A 20,561-nucleotide genomic window follows, 5' to 3' on the forward strand; every position below is an offset into this window, starting at 1 on the left:
GTCATGGACCAACAGTGTTATTATTCCCATTCCTAAACCTCACTAGCCGAGTGCTTTTCGCCCAATCTCCCTCACTAGTTGTCTCTATAAGTGTCTTGAGAGGATGGTTCTCAACCGTCTCCTTTACAAAATTAATAATATGTTGTCTCCCCAGATATATGGCTTTACGCATGGAAAGAGTGTACATCACTGTATTACCACACTCCTCACCCTGCATACTGATAGGTCATATACCACTTTCCTAGATCTTAAGTCAGCCTTTGACATTGCTAACCCACACGTCATTCTGAGAGAACTTGCTAAAATGAATGTTGGAGAATGAATGTTGGAATGTTAATGTTAAAAATTGTTCAAACTGAAATAAATATATAACACTGTACGGTACAGTTGTGTTTAATTATGTTTTGCGATTCCTTTGGAAAAGGTATTTGTGCACCAAGTACTACTAGGTCATTATGAGATATGCTGAATGTTGTCAATATACCATCTGAATACGCTTCACTTTGCGTTAATCATTGGACGTCCTAATGATTAAGGTCCCCAAAAGGACTTAATCAGACCTCAGTGGATATTTTTACTCTCCCCCTCTTTCTCTATCTCTCAGAGCATCCCCTTATGTGTTGTATGTGGGTGCTGAAGTTCAGTCTCTTGTCTATGTATAGGTGAAGGAACTTTCCATAATTGTTATTGCTAATGTTTACTTGTAATACTGGGTATACATCCGGTGTTCTTACCCTCGACCGCGGCGAGGGTAAGCCGCGGTCGTATGGTCTGAAACCCACATATATTTACAATGGGGGGGGGGGATAACATTTCCTCTTCAAGCACGCGCGCACAAATGAACTATGTTACTTAACTGGAAGCACTCGTACAACATAATTTACACGATTTTTCAGGATAATTATACTTTTTACAAGCATATATACAGTATAGTACCTAGGAGGTTCTCTTCAATGATATCTAAGATAATTAAAAGAACCCAAGCAAACTACTGTGGAAATGTGCAGGACAAACATATCAATTGTGACACTAGCTCTCCACATATGGCATTTGCTAAATTTAGAAACTGTACTTGTGGTCGATCTCGAACCCATGTTGTTGATGTGACGATGTGTTATGAATTTTGTGGCTAGCTCCTCAAGATTGTAACTTGCTTAGATAAATAAATTGTGTGTTCAGTTCCTGAACCCATTATGTAATAAATTAACTAAACTAAAAACTATAGTCTGGCGACGAAACCTGAACTGCATAATGTAAATAGGGATTAACCAGAAAAAGATATAGATAAAGAATAACACCAGGTAACTGCATTAATTACAATATCTAGATCAAACTAACATTGATTTTCAAAAGGTTGTATATTTTCCATCAATGGAGAGCATCAGCCAAGAAGCCTTCTTTAAAATATGAATATCATTCCTTACCCAATAAGATCTAATCTCTGAATAAAACGCAAAAAAAGACTTGATTGTAACCTATCCAACGGTGCCTATTGGATGGGGAAGAGGGGGTTATGTGTAGGATAAACATATCAATTGGGACACTAGCCCTCCATATATGTCAGTTGCTTAAATTATAAACTGTACTTGTGGTCGGTTTCGAGCCCATTGTTGATGTGACAATGTGCATTGACTTTTGTAACTAGCTTATCAAGATTATAACTTCCTTGGCTATATGAATAGTGGGGCTCAGTCCCTGAGCCCATTATGTGCCTCTGTAACACTCCACTATCGCCCATAGGATGGGTTTGGGGTGCATAATAAATGAACTAAACTAAGCTCTGCCTTTTTGATAACAGATACAATTATAAGCTTTATTTGTGAATCTCAATTAATTAAACAATATATCACAGAGCCTGTAGGGTTCGGTGAGATGAGCGAAGAGACATGGGAGATTTTACATAAGTACAGTACATGGTAGTTCAAGTAGCAAACGCATGTCAACGAATAACGAGTATATATAACAAAACTATTGTCCAATGAAGTCGATTTAACTTCCAAACGTATATTTTTTAATAAATGTTAAATGTTTTCTGACTAGTTATGTTATTTGTGATAATTTGTGCAGAGAAGTGCGACAACTGGATATGCCAACAAACACTTTCCAAACAACGATATATCTTGGATAAGTCGCTCCACAACATTGACCCTTGGACCGTCGACTTCCTTTGATGCTACTTATTTACTTATTTCATAATGAAATTATATTAGTTTGGAGTAAATATATGTTTTCTCATGTTCTGCATTCAGCACCCACATTATAGTAAATATACCATATTACTTCATTACTTAAATAATGCTAGGAGGGTTTGAGTAGCTTTGGGTCTTTAGTGGACAGAATCTCCAATAGATGGGGCGAGAGTCGCCTCATCTCTCTCGCCCGAGTAAGAGTCGAAACTTAATTTAAAATTGATATATCTTTGTTCTCGAACATGATATCTGTACATGACATCTGATATCTGAACATGATATCAATCTGTACGGGGTGGGAGCACCATAATTTTTAAAATACATGTATCTTCATTAGAACTTTAAATATGTCTATGGTAAAGTGTTTAAAGTGAAGCTTATATGTCTGCCTTTCTTGAGACATTTAAAACATATATGTTTATTAACGAATTCACTTGAAATAAACATTGTTCTGAGAGAGAGTTGCTCGGTCGATCAATCTGTCCGGGGTCAAAGCTCGGCTATTATAAAAGTACACGTATCTTCGCTTTAAATTTAAATATGCCCATGGTAAGGTATTTAGAATGAAGCTTATATTTATATCTTTCTTGTGACATATAAAACTCTTACGTTTATTAAGGAATCTGTGTGAAATAAGCATGGTTCTGAGATGAATGCTGCGGTTTTCGAGCTCGACAAGCAATGAAAACTGCCCCTTTTATAAAACTACAAATATCTTCGGTTTTACTTAAAATATTTGTCTGGTAGAGGTTTAACATATAGTTCGCGTTTTTGTCTTTCTTCTGACTAATAAATAATTTTGGTTTAATAAGTCATCAAGATGTTTTCAACAATATTTCACATGTATTTCATGTGAACAATGTATTTCAACAATACAATACAACAAATACGCACATTGGTACATTATTGCAAAGGCACTATACTATATATATATATATATATATATATATATATATATATATATATATATATATATATATATATATATAATATATATATATATATATATATATATATATATATATATATATATATATATATATATATATATATATATATATAATATATATATATGCGAACAAGCCTGAATGGTCCCCAGGACAATATGCAACTGAAAACTTATAATATATATATATACATATATATATATATATATATATATATATATATATATATATATATATATATATATATATATATATATATATATATATATATATATATATATTGATACCCTCCCAAAGAGGGTATCAATCAAGGCCCCACTCCAGCAGTCAGGGAAAACACCTCTAACAGCTTCATTTCGACTGAGAATCTACTAGAAGCCATCAAAGCAACATCGGTTGGAACCCTGCAGCACATCCCCAAAGCTGCCCGGCCCCAGGCAGCAGTCAAACTATCCAGCCTCTTGAAAAAGGTCAATGACTCCCCCGGAACTATCCAAGCATGGCACAACCTTCTCCTGTTTGGAAACATATGCCTAGCTGTCCCTGCAAGGAGAGACAAATCACTAGCTTCCTCGGTCATTATGGCTATAAATAGTTTTCCTAGAGAGGACAACCAGGCACCCCTCCCCACCCGTGCCAAAAACACCCACCGCAGGAAAGGTATCAACAGCAGAACCGAGGCATCCAAAATCAGAGCAACAGTCAGCAAGAAAATAGAAGAAGGCAACACAATAGGGGCGATCAGAGTCATCACCAGTGAAGACACAGTTGCCACCAGGGATGCCGATACAGCACAAGCCCTGAGGGAAAAACACCCACCCAGAGCTCCTCGTGACGACAGTGTCCCCCTAGTCGGTGTCACCAGAGCAGAACCCCTGTGTGTGCTCGAATCCATGGTGCACAAAGCAGCTTTATCCTTCCCACCAGGATCAGCAGGTGGGTTCACAGGACTACGACCCAACCACATCAAACAAATGCTCAACCCTGCACTGGGAGACATTGCACAGGGCCTCCTGGTGGAACTAACTAGATTCGCCAACACATGTCTAGCTGGCAACATACCAGAGACCATACGGCCTCTCTTTTTTGGCGCTACCCTCTGTGCCCTGAGGAAAAAAGATGGAGGAATCAGACCGATAGCTGTCGGCAATTCACTCCGGCGTCTCGTCGCTAAGGCTGCAGCTAGAGCAGTCAGTCAGGCAGCAGCCGACATGCTGAAGCCAAAACAGCTTGGGTTTGGCATTCCCCAAGGGTGTGAGGCAGCGGCTCATGCAGCTAGAGCCTACATTGCCAACATTACGAATGAAAAAGCCCTGATAAAGTTGGACTTCAAAAATGCTTTCAATCTGGTTAGAAGGGATGCAGTACTCAGTGCAGTTCATCGCCTTTTTCCTTCCCTCTACCCGTTTGTAAACTCATGCTACAGCAAGAATCTAACTCTGCTTTTTGGGGAACATGAAATTGAATCACAAGAAGGTGTCCAACAAGGTGACCCCCTTGCTCCTTTTCTGTTCTGCCTAGTTATCAAGGAAGTCACCGATAACCTGTCCAGTGAGCTCAACATTTGGTTTTTGGATGATGGTACTCTAGCCGGCTCCCCAGCCTCACTCTTGGACGACATAAGAATAATCCAGGAGCAAGGAGCAAGCCTAGGCCTCACCCTGAACCCTTCCAAGTGCGAAATAACCTCCACCAACCAGCACATAATAGAGCAAATAAAGGTTGTTTTGCCTGACATTCATACAACCAACCCTGAGGACAGCACACTCCTAGGTGCTCCTCTTGGAAGGAATGCCATCGACGGGGTCCTTGGTAAGAAGATCACTGACCTGAAGAGGATGAACGAGAGGATTGAAGACATCGATGCTCATGATGCACTTTACCTCATCACCAGATGCTTGTCCCTTCCCAGGCTGACCTACTTTCTAAGATGTTCGCCATCTTTCAACAATATTAAATTAGAAGAGTATGACAGCTTGCTGAAATCAACACTAGAAAAAGCCCTCAATCTTTCCCTCAGCGACTCACAGTGGAAACAGGCCTCCCTTCCTGTCAGACTCGGGGGCCTTGGCGTGCGCACAGCAACACAAATTGCTGTACCAGCATTCCTGTCCTCTTCAGTGGGGTCTGACAACCTGGTGAAGGAAATCCTACCTGAGCACCTAGTTCAACAGGCTGGGGTACATGATCCCAGCTTCACAGACTGCACAACCAAATGGGTCTCTCTCGCAGGACCAGCACCCCAACCACCGCCTTCTGAAGCCCATAAGCAATCCTGCTGGGATCGCCCCATTGCCGACCAAGAAGCTGCAACTTTGCTAGAAGCTGCGACGACACCACATGACACTGCCCGACTTAGAGCTGTAGCAGCTCCCCATGCAGGTGATTTCCTATTAGCAACCCCAATGTCAGCAACCGGCACCCGTCTCACACCGCAGGCCCTCCGAATTGCCGTGGCTCTCCGCCTAGCTGCCCCAATCCACACCAAATACAGGTGTATTTGCGGCGAGGCAGAGGCCGACAGATACGGACGGCATGGCCTTCTTTGCCAAAGGACAGGAGGATGGCATGCAAGACACGGCGAGGTTAATGACATTATTAAGAGGAGCCTTACCACAGCCGGTTGTCCAGCAGAGAGAGAGCCCCGTTACCTAATGTCCCGCAACTCTGATGAGCCTGTCGGTCGCCCAGACGGAATTACGGTGAACCCCTGGAAGAATGGTAGACAGTTGGTGTGGGACTACACTTGCGTTTCAACTTTGGCCAGTACCTATGTTGACTTCAGTGCTACACAAGCAGGAGGAGCTGCCAATCACCGGGAAGTGGCCAAGTCACGTAAATACAGAGACCTTGAGCACCACTACAATTTTGTCCCCATTGCCTCAGAGACACTTGGTGCCTGGGGTAAAAGTGCTGCTAGCTTTTTAAAGGAGTTGGGGTCTAAGCTAATCGAAACAACTAGAGACCCCAGAGCTGCCAGTTTTCTTTTTCAGCGCCTTAGTGTGGCAATCCAGAGAGGAAATGCTCACTGCATCCATGGTTCCTGCCCGCCATCTGAGGAGCTGGAGGAGCTATTCAACTTGTGACAAGCAGCCTTGTACCCTGTATGTAATCAATATTGTAACTTTTTTTGTGTAATGACATTTTCAAATAAAGTTAGATAAATATACACACTTAACAAAAGAATAGGGGTGGTAGGAGAAGAAAATATCAAAGTGTTCAGTGAGGATCCACAAGGTCTTCTCTGAGTACTCTTTATTTTCTTCTCCGAGGCTATGGGTCCCTACATTTGCACCAGAGGTGGTACCCCTTCTAGGTTATATATATATATATATATATATATATATATATATATATATATATATATATATATATATATATATATATAAATATATATATATATATGTCGTACCTAGTAGCCAGAGCGCACTTCTCAGCCTACTATGCAAGGCCCAGTTTCCCTAATAAGCCAAGTTTTCATGAATTAAATGTTTTTCGACTACCTAACCTACCTAACCTAACCTAGCTTTTTCGGCTACCTAACCTAACCTAACCTATAAAGATAGGTTAGGTTAGGTTAGGTAGGGTTGGTTAGGTTCGGTCATATATCGACGTTAATTTGAACTCCAATAAAAAAAAATTGACCTCATACATAATGAAATGGGTAGCTTTATCATTTCATAAGAAAAAAATTAGAGAAAATATATTAATTCAGGAAAACTTGGCTTATTAGGCAAATCGGGCCTTGAATAGTAGGCGTAGAAGTGCATTCTGGCTACTAGGTACGACATATATATATATATATATATATGTCGTACCTAGTAGCCAGAACACACTTTTTGGCCTACTATTCATGGCCCGATTTGCCTAATAAGCCAAGTTTTCCTGAATTAATATATTTTCTCTAATTTTTTTCTTATGAAATGATAAATCTACCCTTTTCATTATGCATGAGGCCAATTTTTCTTTATTGGAGTTAAAATTAACGTAGATATATGACCGAACCTAACCAACCCTACCTAACCTAACCTAACCTATCTTTATAGGTTAGGTTAGGTTAGGTAGCCGAAAAAGTTAGGTTAGGTTAGGTTAGGTAGGTTAGGTAGTCGAAAAACAATTATTTCGTGAAAACTTGGCTTATTAGGCAAATCGGGCCTTGCATACTAGGCAGAGAAGTGCGTTCTGGCTATTAGGTACGACATATATATATATATATATATATATATATATATATATATATATATATATATATATATATATATATACATATATATATATATAAATTGTTGCAAGTCGAGCAACAAATATTTTACATTGAACAACAATTGAGATTGGAAAAGCAGTATTGCCACCTCTGCTATACAGAAAAAATAGACCCCAGACACACCCTATGGGTAGTAATGGACCCCCATAACGACACTATGAGGGGAAGTGGACCCCATAATAACACTATGGGCGGTAGTGGGCACTATACAAACACTATGGGCGGTAGTTGACTTCATAGCAACCCTGTGGGCGGTAGTGGACCCCCTGCCGACCCTGTGGGCGGCAGTGGACTCCCTACCGACCCTGTGGGCGGCAGTGGACCCCCCTACCAACCCTGTGGGCGGTAGTGGACCCCTACCGACCCTGTGGACGCCCTACCGACCCTGTGGGCGGCAGTGGACCCCATACCGACCCTGTGGGTGGCAGTGGCCCCCATACCGACCCTGTGGGCGGTAGTGAATCCCCTATACCGACCCTGTGGGCGGCAGTTGACCCCCTACCAACCCTGTGGGCGGTAGTGGACCCTTTACCGACCCTGTGGGCAGCAGTGGACTCTATATACTAATCCTGTGGGCGATACTGGACCCTATACTCATCCTGTGGGCGGCAATGGACGCCATACACATCCAGTGGGTGTTATTGGACCCCATACTTATTCTGTGGGTGGTTGGACCCCCATACCCATCCTGTGGGTGATAGTGGACGCCATACTCATCCTGTGGGTGGTATTGGACCCCATACCCATCCTTTGGGTGGTTGTGAGCCCCATACCCATCCTGTCGGTGGTAGTGGACGCCATACACATCCAGTGGATGGTATTGGACCCCATTCCCTTCGTGTGGGTGGAAGTGATCCCCAAGTTTGCAGTAGTTTACCCCATAAACATTCCACCATAACATCGTTTTCTGTTAGCGTTCCTTCAAAACATTCTTTAAAAAAGTTTAAAGTGCAAACTATGGTATATAATATTGATTGGTGAAGCACTGTTATTCAATGTAATAATTTATAGAGCTTATTATAATTTACTAAGAACAACTAATATTTCTCAAAACAAAACTACGAGCCTTCAAAAGGAAGTAGCTGATCTGTAATATTTTAAGAGCATGGACAATAGCAGGTAAATTTCACAACCCATGTGGGACCTGAAAACTACAATTTTCATTATAATTGAAGCAATGACGACTATTCTGCTATGTATGTTGATGGACGGGTACTGTGAGACGTAAATTGGTACGTGAGGAAGAGTTTGGGCCTTGGTAAAAAAGGTAACTGGAAATATATCACATATGTACTAAATCATTATTCAACATATTGACTTTAAGCATTAAGTCATATATGTGCTGTCTTGTGTGAGAACGGGTTGTTCATCCCATAGATGCTTTGCTTCCATTCTGTCTAAATTTGGTGGCCTATATATAAGTCCTATTATAATATTATTTGCTTTTTCGTATAATTCTATCCAAATAGTTTTTGTGTGTGGCTCAGTTTTGACTCCCTCTTTGAGACTACATTTCAAATTGTCCCTAACATACATGGCTACTCCCCCTCCTCGTCTAATATATCTATCTGCGTGAAATAGTTTAAATCCATTTATTTGATATTCAGTTATAGTTCTCTATTTTCTACATTCATCCACGTTTCGGTAAGTGCAATAATATCTATTTTTTCTGTGCAGACAAGAGCATTTAATTCGTTAATTTTATTTCTTAGACTTCTACTGTTAGTGTAATATACCCTAAGTGAATTGTTATTTTGAGGCCCTTCTCTTTCCCTGATCATTTTGCCAATTCCTTTCTTCCACAAACACATACTTTTATTATCTCTTTCCTCCAAATCAATTCCAATACCTCTATCTACTAACAGTTTAAACCCAAACAAACACCTCTAACCACTTCTTCCAACGAGTTCGCAACAGCAACAACCCCAGCCCTCGATAGATGCACCCCATCACGAACATACATTTCATTTCTTCCATAGAAGTGTTCCCAGTTGTCTATGAAAGATATTGCATTTGATTTGCAATATCTTTCCAGCCGGCAATTGACACCAATTGCCCTCGACATCCATTCATTTCCCACTCCCTTTCTTGGAAGAATGCCACATGTGATCGGGATTCCTCCCTTGCTCCTAACTAATTCAATTGCTGTCCTGAATCTCTGTATTAGTTCCTCACTCCTAACTCGTCCAACATCATTACCCCCTGCACTAATACAAATAATGGGTTTGTTCCCATTTCCTGTCATAATATCATTCATGTTTCCAACAATATCACCAATTCCAGCTCCCGGATAGCAAACCCTTAATCTGTTCCCCCTATCTCTGGCACAAAACGTTCTGTCTAAATACCTCACCTGGGAATCTCCCACAACCAAAATATGCTTCGATTCTCCCTTTGCCTTTCGAGCAGTTTGAGGGACCTGCGCTTCAATGCTCCTCGTTACTTTGTCTTTGCCACCTCGTTGAACAACAGGTTCAACACAGCACTCGTCCTCTAATACGTCAAATGCGTTAAAAGTCCTTAGGTATAGGCTATTAGTTGTCGGTTTTGCCAAGGTCTTCTTAAGACCCCTGTCTTTCACAACTTGCCAAGACGAGGACTTCTTAATACTGGTCCCGTCAGTCCTTCTTAATGAGGTCCCGTCAACACTGGCCTCCTCCTTCGTTTCCAAATAGGATACAACTGACGATTTACTATAAAACCAGAAAAACGGCCAGCCTACTCATGAGAAACTCTCCAGACACAAAGCAGAACGCTTTAAAAGAGACCAACGTCGTCTATGCCTTCAAATGCCCTCTTGGGGACTGTAAGCTCCAAAAAACCCAGTATATAGGCATGACAACAACATCTCTTTCTAGGCGTTTAACGATGCATAAGCAACAGGGCTACAATAAGGAACATATAATCTCTTCCCACAACCAAACCATCGCCAGAGAAATCCTAGTAAACAACACAGAAATCATCGATAGATACAGCGATAGCAGGCGGCTTGACGTCTGCGAGGCACTACACATCAAGAAGTCAACACCAGCAATCAACAGCCAATTAATGCACAACTATATTCTACCCACCTCAAGACTCCGCTCCAATATAGAAGCATCAAGAAATATGGACCAATAGGCTTTCTACAATCACTTCCATTCAATACCCATTGTTTCGTGTTCTGTCTTGTGTTTAGAAATTTAATAGCCTATTAATACCTCCTCACTCAAATGTAGATATAAACAAATCGAAGATGTGTAAGTTCTATTCAGTTGTGTATGTGTAAACTAAAGTCTTTGAAAATGTAATAAGTTTTACGAAACGCGCTCAAGTGTCGCGTCAGACTAGATATAAAAATGAATTTTGGAGAATTGATTTTTGAATTACCACCAACAGTGAAAAGAAACGTACGAAAGATCGAGAAAATTCGTGTTAGAATTATTAATCTTACTTTTTCGGTCATATTTAATAATATATATATATATATATATATATATATATATATATATATATATATATATATATATATATATATATATATATATATATATATATATATATATATATACATATATATATATATATATACATATATATATATATATATATATACATATATATATATATATATATATACATATATATATATATACATATATATATATACATATATATATACATATATATATATACATATATATATACATATATATATATATATATATATATATATACATATATATATATATATATATATATATATATATATATATATATATATATATATATATATATATATATATATATATATATGGCTCAGCAACGCATGTGCGATGCTGAGCCACAGCAATCTTTTCTGTTCCCCAGTCCTCCCCACCATACCCCCCTCACCTATCTCTTCGGCCTCCCAACCATTCCCAACTCCACCTTCCCCTCGTCCTTCCCACCATTCCCCACTCCACCATACCCTCTTCGTTCCCACCAAGCACACTCCCCTGTCCTTTTGTCCTCCCCAACCATTCTCCAATCCCCCATCCCTCAGTCCCCACCATCTCAACTCCTCTATCCCCTCGTCATTCCCCACTTTTACCCCCTCCATTGTCTCCGTGTCCTCCCCACCATCTCTCACTTCCGTCTCCTCGTCCTCCCCACCATTCCCCACCCCCACGTCCGATGCCTTCCCAAATGGTCTGATGCTCCCATCAGAAAATTGGGAACATCAAGGTACCTGATGTTCCTATCACTGAAATATAAGAAAAACAGTTAAAAATGAAATGAAAGTATGAAAACATAAAAAAATAAACTATACCCACAAAATGAACGGTATAGTAAACAACACAGCTCGATCCCAACACAATTCACACAAAATAAATAAATCAAACTGAAAATAAATCATAGTCAATGAAAATTCAATATATCATTGCAATAAGAAACATTGAAATAAAATTGTAACATATTTAGTATAGCATGTGTGTTGCTCTTACATGCAACAGATGGCGCTGTTTTACAAGAAAAGCATAGTTTTACATGTTACAGGAGTGGCATCTATACGTATACTTATTAAATGATAGGTATGGTAAGCAACCCATCTCAATTCCAATACATTGTCACACAAAATAATTCAATAAAAAATAAAATAAATAAAATATATCGAAATCTATGGAAAGAAAATGAATCTATGCAGTCGGAAACACTGAAATGGAATTCGTTACATATTCAGAAAAGCGAGCATGTTGCTATTATATGCAACAGATGGCGCTGTGTTTAATTAACCCATGTTTTTACCTGTTTGAGGCGGGGCATCTATATAGTAGGTATATAAAAAGATGCGCCTATTCGAATGCAACGTTGTGTCAAAATTTCAAAGCAATCGGTGAAGAACTTTTGGGGATTACAGCAAGTGTTACTCTTATGTCCAAGAGATGGCGTTGTTTAAAAAAAAAAAAACATGTTTTTCCTGTCACAGGTGAGGCACATATATAGTAGATATATAAAAAGACATGCCTATTCGAATGCAACGTCGTGTCAATATTTCAAAGAAATCGGTAAAGAGTTTTCGAAGATTTCTCTCACATGAAAAACACAGAGAAAAAAAAACATATTTTTTCCCGTAACAGTCGTGGCATCAATATGGTAAGTATATAAAAACCTGCTCGGATGCGAATGGAACATTGTGTAAAAATTTCAAAGCAATCGGTGAAGAACTTTTGGAGATTAGCGATTTTGAACAAACGAACATTTCCATTTTTATGTATATAGATGATGATAAAAAATACATTACTGTATATACCAAATAAAAATATATAGACAGACAGAAGAAGCCTCATGACTCATGACAAATCAAAACATAATAAATATCATGGTATGTGTTGGCAGGTAGGACACCCATTCACATGGCTGCCATCAAAGGCCACAATAACCTAGTGGAACTCCTCGTGCACGCCGGAGCAGACGTTAATGCTACTGATGTCTTTGGCGACACACCTTTACATAATGCTGCCTGGGAGGGCAAGAGTGAAGTGGTGGAGACATTAGTGACGTTGAACATCGACGTCAACGTTGGCAATAAAAATGGTATGATCACATCTGTCATCTCTCAAAGTATACAACGCTTATATTCCAATAGTACTTAAGGTGAAATGAAATACATCATATATATATATATATATTATATATATATATATATATATATATATATATATATATATATATATATATATATATATATATATACATATATATATATATATATATATATATATATATATATATATATATATATATATATATATATATATATATATATATTTATATATTTATATATATATATATTTATATATATATTATATATATATATATACATATATATATATATATATATATATATATATTTATATATTTATATATATATATATTTATATATATATTATATATATATATATATATATATATATATATATATATATATATATATATATATATATATATATATATATATATATATATATATATATATATATATGTCGTACAATATACGATAATAAATAGAATTCACCAAATTAATAGCACTATACACACTAGAATCAACACTAATGAGTACAAAATATTGAACACATACAAATTACAACGTTGATTAGATGAAGCAGTATATTTAACCAATTGTGTTATAAGATGCCTGTGATGCTACCTGTCCTCTTAAGATAGTAAGGTCTAATTTAGCCAGTTGAATATAAGGACTGAACACTTCGATATTTCCATAAACAACTCAAATCGTAACCAAAATTTTCTTCCTTAGGTATATACGTTAAGTAATATATGAATGAGTGATTTAGCGCTAATATACTTTTCTTTGAATGAAAAGTACTTAGGATTTGTGGTTAATCACTTCATAATTAATAAAATTCCTTCTTGTCGTACTTCAGATTAAAGAAAACATCTACAAAATTTGGAACTACAGTTACCAGATACTATTTCTTAGTCATCCTTGTATGTAACTGGTTATTAAGTTGCTGTTGTTACAGGGGGGGGGGGGGGGTGGAAGGGAACTCGGGTGTCTTGCTAGAGTCCTTAAGATGAGGACCACACCGTATCCACCACCGCGGGTCTCTGCTCCCACACACCTGGGTGCCACTGATTGCCCTTGGAGAACCTTCAGTCGAACCACGGGGGAACCGCTACTAGCAATTCCAACCTTGACCCACGGAAGAGTGTAGTAAGACTCAGTACTAACTTCAAGACGTCGCTTCGTGTGGATATAGCACTTCCTCTGAGTCTTGCCCGCCATAACAAAGCGGTCACAGGTCACTCGTCTACACCTGTGTTACTGAACTACTCACAAGGTCGCCAGCTGGGTTTGTAACTTTGCATCCCAGCAATGTTCAGTGGTTGAACTCTGGGTCGCCAGTCAATACGTTATCAGTATTATAGTGTTGATTCAGTATTACCAGACTAGGGCACATTTCCATAAATATCTGTGTTATTCATATGTTACCAGTCACTAGGCTATTTTTCACATAATAATACTACTTGTGTGGTGCAATAATATTACTTATATTATGCTCAAACAGAGATGGAGGGCGGACGTAAACACATCAGTAGAATAATATGAAGTTTACTAACGAAAAGTACATTAAGCATATACAAAATAACATATGGGATAAATATATGAAATAAATGATCTGGAGAACGTTGGCAGCTCCCCTTTCGCCGCCTCTGGCAACTTGGACAGCTGGGCAAATTTAAATGGGGGGACTCAGACCCTCTCAAGTTGGGAGGTTGCTCCCACGACGTCGCCTTCTCGTCAACCAACGGCCACACTCGTTTCCACGCTGTCTTCTCCAGCGTGATACTGTAATACTGGTTGACCTACAGCCTACTCTAATCTACTATAATTAGAAACATACTAAGTAATATATATATATGTGATGGGCCTAACTAGCCTAGTCATCAAGGGGTAATGAGAGGGAAATAATGATATACCTTAATCACTCCTGTCCACGACGCCTGTCCTCCGATAATTGAAGGTACACGGTTCCCAGGTCTTTCCTCGGCGTTCCAGTTGAGTGTCACAGGTCCTCAGGTGTCGTGGAGAAATCGCGTCTTCGGCATACCTAATCCATAGATTCAGATCTTCCATGCTGACCCAACCAATGGTCACTGAGCTTTCCACACACTTCTGAAACTAGACGTCTTCTCTTGGATCCAGATGTGGTGTCTTCCCTCCAAAACCTCAGTAGATGTGACCTGGTCACTGCAACACTGCACGTCGTACCAGAGTGGACTCGTCGGCGCCAGACTTGCCCTCCCAGAGTTGTCTCTCACCTCCTGTCGCCGACTAATATTCTCAAGTTCTTGGCACTCCTATGCTCACTAAACTTGGCTTCTTCCTGCTCCCCAGGAGTACTTTGTCTTCTGCGACAATGGTAGACTGCGATGGCTGCTCAAATCCACTGAGCGAGGCTCCCAGAACCTCCAAACTCGGGAGCTCACTGGCGCACATCGTCAAAGGTCTGTGTAACTCTGCAGCAGTGCCTCCGCCAGCGTTGGGCCTGGCCACCCGGTGACGTCACGGCGGGCTCTGATTGGTCAGTCACGTCATGTGACCTCGGGCAATCACCAACCTGCTGGCGCCGTTACGTCAAAGCGCCAAAAATGCTAGAGACGCCGCCATTTTGTATGTTCAAGGGGCATAACCCCCCCCCCCCCTTTACCTGCAAAACTTATAAATGATAATTTCTCCATAAATACGTAATCTATTCAGTAGCCTTTATATATCAAATGATTCCCTGCATCTCAGGGAACCTGCGAGGTAAATGGATAAGACTCTTAATACTGGCCCTGGGGAGAAATAGGAGAGGGCTCCATAACATACCCCTCCCCTTAAAATTTGTCTTATCGGTTAGCAAATCAGGGAAAGGGCATCTGCTATCACGTTCTCCCTTACTTTAATGTGCCTGATTTCCAACCAGTACTCCTGCAAGAATAGGGACCATTTTGTCAGCCTTTGGTTCAAGTTCTTAATTTTGTGCACGAACGTCAAGGGGTTATGTTCGGTGAACACTCGCACCGGTCTAGTACCTCCACCCACATAGCCATCAAAATGCTTCAGTGCCATGATCAGGGCTGAGGCTTCCTTCTCCACTGTTCTATAGCTCGCTGGTACTTCTGGAACTTCTTCGAGTAGAATGCCACTGGACGGTGAACTCCGTCCTTCTCCTGAGCTTACATGGCTCCAATCCCCACGTCGCTAGCATTGACATATAACAGAAATTCTGACTTGAAGTCAGGAGACTACATAAGGACTGGCGCCTCTATTAATAACTTCTTCGTCTTCTCGAATGACTCTTGACATGCTTCACCCCACTTCCATTTAACACTCTTAGATAGCAATTAGATAGCAATTCTGTCAGAGGGTGTGCCACTGTTTAGAAGTTCTTACACAATCTGCGATAATACATCCCTATCATCCCAAGGTATCGTAACAGATCTTTCCTCGTCCTGGGAATCGGATATTCCTTGATAGCCACCACCTTCTGTTCCACGGGAGCTACTTCTCATTGGCCCACGACGAAACCTAAATATTCTAATTGGGCCTTCTCGAACTCGCTCTTGGCCAGATTAATAGTCAGGTTCGCTTATTCAAACCTTCTGAATAACTCAGTCGATTCCTGTGTTCCTTCCAGCTATCGGCGTACACTCCTATATCATCGATGTACACGGTGCAGCCTTCCATACCTCGTAGTACTTCGTTCATCATCCTTTGAAAACAACTCCCACTGTTTTTCATGCTGAACGGTAGTACTTTGTACTGGTACAAACCGTCCGTAGTAGCGAACACAGAGATCATTCTTGCACTAGGGGACAGAGGAATTTGGTAGTAACCTTTCAGCAGGTCGACCTTGGGAAAAAAACTTGCGTTTCCCACATGGTCGACGCAGTCACTTATTCGGGGCATAGGGTGGGAATCTGACACGGTGATGGAATTCACTTTTCGATAGTCGATGCAAAAGCGAAATGAGCCATCACCCTTCTTCACTAACACACAGGGTGAGCTCCATTCACTGTTGCTAGGCTCCATAAAATCATTCGCTAGCAAATATTCCACCTCCTGTCGCATGATCTTCCTCTTCTCAGGACTGACCCGATATATGCTCTGCTTGATCGGCTTTCCACCTCCCACATGTACTTCGTGCACCACACTCTTGTGCCGTTGGAGAACATCTGAGAAGAGTGACCGTTTCTTGTTACTAGGGTCACTAGCTCTCCTCTCTGCCTTTCGTTCAGATGATATAGCTTCTCGTCTAGGCGCCTCAAACTGTATGCTTCTCTTCTAGTCGCGTATTGGAAAGACGCGTACCATCGGCGCAGGCCCACTTTCCTTCCTCTATTGGCAACACTTGGTTAATTTCCATACATAGAACCAACTTCTCTTTTCCTGACTGAGTCGTTTTCTTCTCATTCGCGCTCTCCTGTTATTCTTGGAAGTATGGCTTCAAACGGTTGACATGACATACTTGTGACTTGCAGGGGCGATTCGGCGTGCTGATTTCGAAGTTTTATTTCGTAGCTTGCTAGTTTCGTAGTTTCTCCTGATTACCAAGTATGGACCACCAAAGCGTGATTCTATAATTCTACCTATCCCAGGTAGAAACATCATCACTCTAGCTCCTTCCTCAAATTCCCTTGGGACAGCATTCTTATCGTACCAAATCGACAGCTTCTCTTGAGCTATATTCAGGTGTTCAATAGCCAGCTTCTTCGCCGTCTTCAAACATTCCCGGAACTTCAGCACATATTCTTCCACTGTCATTAACGTCTTCTCGACGTCAGCTGTTCCTTCAACATCACTAACGGAATTCTTACTTCGCGTCCGAACACCAGTTGGAAAGCAGAGAATCCCAGAGACTCCACTACCGCGTCTCTTATTGCAAACAGGGCAGGGAATATAGCTTCATCCCACTCTGCTCCTTGTTCTGCACAATACACTCGCAAACTGGTCTTCAAGGTGGCATGGAACTTCTCAATCGCTCCTTGCGACTGAGGCCTGTAGGGTCGTGGTTGGGTTATTCCCAGCCTGCAATAGTCTGTCTAAATCATCTCGATTGGGAAACGCTTCCGCAATCGGAGTGAATCTCCTTGGGCACTTCTACCTAAGAGAAGAATTGCTGAAGGTGTCCCATGACGCATCTTGATGTCACCTTCCGCACTGGGATCGCCTCCAGAAATCGCGTCGAAGCACGCATGATGGTCAGCAGGTAACTATTTCCTCTTCTTGTTCTAGGTAAGGGTCCCACAACGTCGATTATTAGGCGTACGAAAGCCTGGCCAAACGCAGGAACTGGAACTAAAGATGCCTTCAGGATGGCATCATCCCCCAATGCAATATTTAGCGCCCTTTGATTATTCCACACATTAGATGGTGCTACTTAGTTTTCCCGGCTTGGTGCCTTATTTGATAATTACTTACTTCGGGTTGGCAGGGACGGGCTGATGTTTACCGCCCTTTGGCACGGTAAACATGTCTTGCAGACACTGCTTACGTCTGCGTCCATGCCCATCCAATAAAAATGTTCCCGAATCCGGCTTAAGGTCTTAGTCACTCCCAAGCCGCCACCATCACTTGACGCCTCACTCTCAGCATAACATCACTCGCCTCTTCTCTCACCAGTCTCCACCGTCTCACTAACACTCCCTTTTCCACAAAGAAGTGAGTCGATGACTCGGGGCCGGCGAGACCTCCTTCAGCCTCCTGCACCAACTCTTGAAACTCTTTCTTTTGCAGCTCACCTAGACGGGCGCTGTCAATACCTAAAGGACTGGTGACAGTAACTTGGATACTCCTATCCGACTCTTCCTCACCTGGCACTTGTCCTCCGGCCTCCTCTCTGAACAGATGATTGAGCACAGATGATTGAGCACAGATGATTGAGAGGATTTGTCACCCGGCATGTCCTCTTCGGCGTGTCCAACTCTTCTCATATCATCTTCCTCGACGCCCCGTCTCGACGTCACCGCGCATACTGGAAATGCCACTCTCGCAATTTCCATTGCATCACCCTCGGCTTCCGTCGCACTGCTCCTCCTGTAAGGCTCTATTCTCTCTTCACCCTTGATTAAGTTAGGGAGAACACATCCTCCACAGAGGTCGTTTCCTAAGATCACCTGGCTTCCATAATGGGAAGCGAAGCACAGACCCCTACTACCAGAGTCTGGCTACCATAGTCAGAATGAAGAGTCACTTTGTGTAGGGGCATGCTCACTTGTCTCCCAACGTTCTTATCAGGGCTACCCCTGCACTGGAATTCCTGTAGCCCTCAGGGAAGAGGGATTCAATATCGGATCCCGTTACCCCCCCCCCCCCCCCAGCATCCTTGCTGGGACTGGATCAGCTCCTCTTATCTTCACCGTCCCTTCACATACGAAGGGGTGAATTCTCTTCTCCCTCATCTCTCATCACTGGCATCTTCCCTAGAGTATCATCGCTTCCTACATTTACGAAAGCCACGTTGCCACAGCGCTTGGGTCGGCCGCACTCTCGAGCATAGTGACCCCGTTCTCCACAGTTAAAGCATCGGCTGCCTCACCTGGGCGACCCACCGTAAGGCTCTCTGGCAGCACCAACAGCCGACGTTCCCTGGGTCCTCCTTGGACTCCCTGTAGTCGGTTCTCGGGCAGCACTTCCTGCTCCCGAGTTAGGTCCACCACTCACATCTTTGAGCCTCCTCCCCGTGTTCCTCGAACTCTTGAACTGGGGGTTCGCTTCACTGGATAACCTAGTCTTGGGAGAGTCCCCGCCCGTCCTCCCTCCTCCTGAACTCTTGAAGTTCCCTCCAAACCTTAGGTAAGGCGAGTGTCTGGGTGATCCCTTCCTTCAGAGATGTAGTGCCTCCTCCAGCATGTCTGCTCTATCTGCTGCAGCTTTGAGGTCCTTAATTCCTACCTCTTTCACTCTGACCTTGAGCTCTGGATGGAGCATCGACATGAACTTTCCCATCACAATCAACCGCTTCAGCTCTTCTGTCGTCTCCACCTCTTCGGCCTTCAGCCACCGTAGAAACTTGTGCTCCATGTCACGAGCAGTCTCAGCGTACGACCTCACCGATGGTCTTGTGCACTCACGAAAATGCTTCCGGTAGACCTCTGGAGTCAGTTTATATGAGTGGAGCACTGCCTTCTTTATTGTATCGTACCTGGCGCACTCCTCAATGTCTAACATGTTATAAGCCTCTCTGGCTTCACTGGTCAGTCTGCTCTGCACCAAGGCAGCCCAGTCCTCTTACGGCCATTCCTTCAATGTTGCTATCCTCTCAAAATGGTCGAAGAAAGCCTCGGCCTCTAGAGGTTCAAAGGTCGGAAGGTCGCACTCCCTTGTCTTGAGGTCGTCCCGGCGTGCAGGTACCGAGACTAGCCCTCGCTCAACACGTCTCAGCTCGATCTCCTTGTTTGCCTCTACCTTGGCTAGACGCATCTGGAGCTGAGCTTCGCGTTCCTCATATCGCAGCTGAGCCTCTCTCTCTCTTCGTGTTGCAGCTGTGCCTCTCTCTCTTTCGCTCTTTACGTCGCATCTGTGCCTCTGTCTCCCGCTCCTCACGTTGCAGCTGCGCCTCTCTCTCCTCTCGTCTCAGCTGCACCTCTTTCACTTCTCGTCTCAGCTGCGCCTCTCTCTCTCTCACTCCTCAC

General features: G+C 41.9%; 1 protein-coding gene across 1 annotated transcript in view; it reads left to right on the forward strand.

Annotated features, from left to right (window-relative positions):
• LOC138370867 (serine/threonine-protein phosphatase 6 regulatory ankyrin repeat subunit B-like) overlaps window positions 1–20,561 on the forward strand; it is a 118,066-nt gene that overhangs the window by 62,339 nt on the left and 35,166 nt on the right. The window contains exon 3 of the mRNA XM_069335476.1: window positions 12,759–12,956. Coding sequence (XP_069191577.1) covers window positions 12,759–12,956 — 198 coding nt within the window. The remainder of the gene's footprint in view (window positions 1–12,758; window positions 12,957–20,561) is intronic.

Source organism: Procambarus clarkii, chromosome 33, assembly GCF_040958095.1.
Source record: "Procambarus clarkii isolate CNS0578487 chromosome 33, FALCON_Pclarkii_2.0, whole genome shotgun sequence".
Taxonomy (NCBI): domain Eukaryota; kingdom Metazoa; phylum Arthropoda; class Malacostraca; order Decapoda; family Cambaridae; genus Procambarus; species Procambarus clarkii.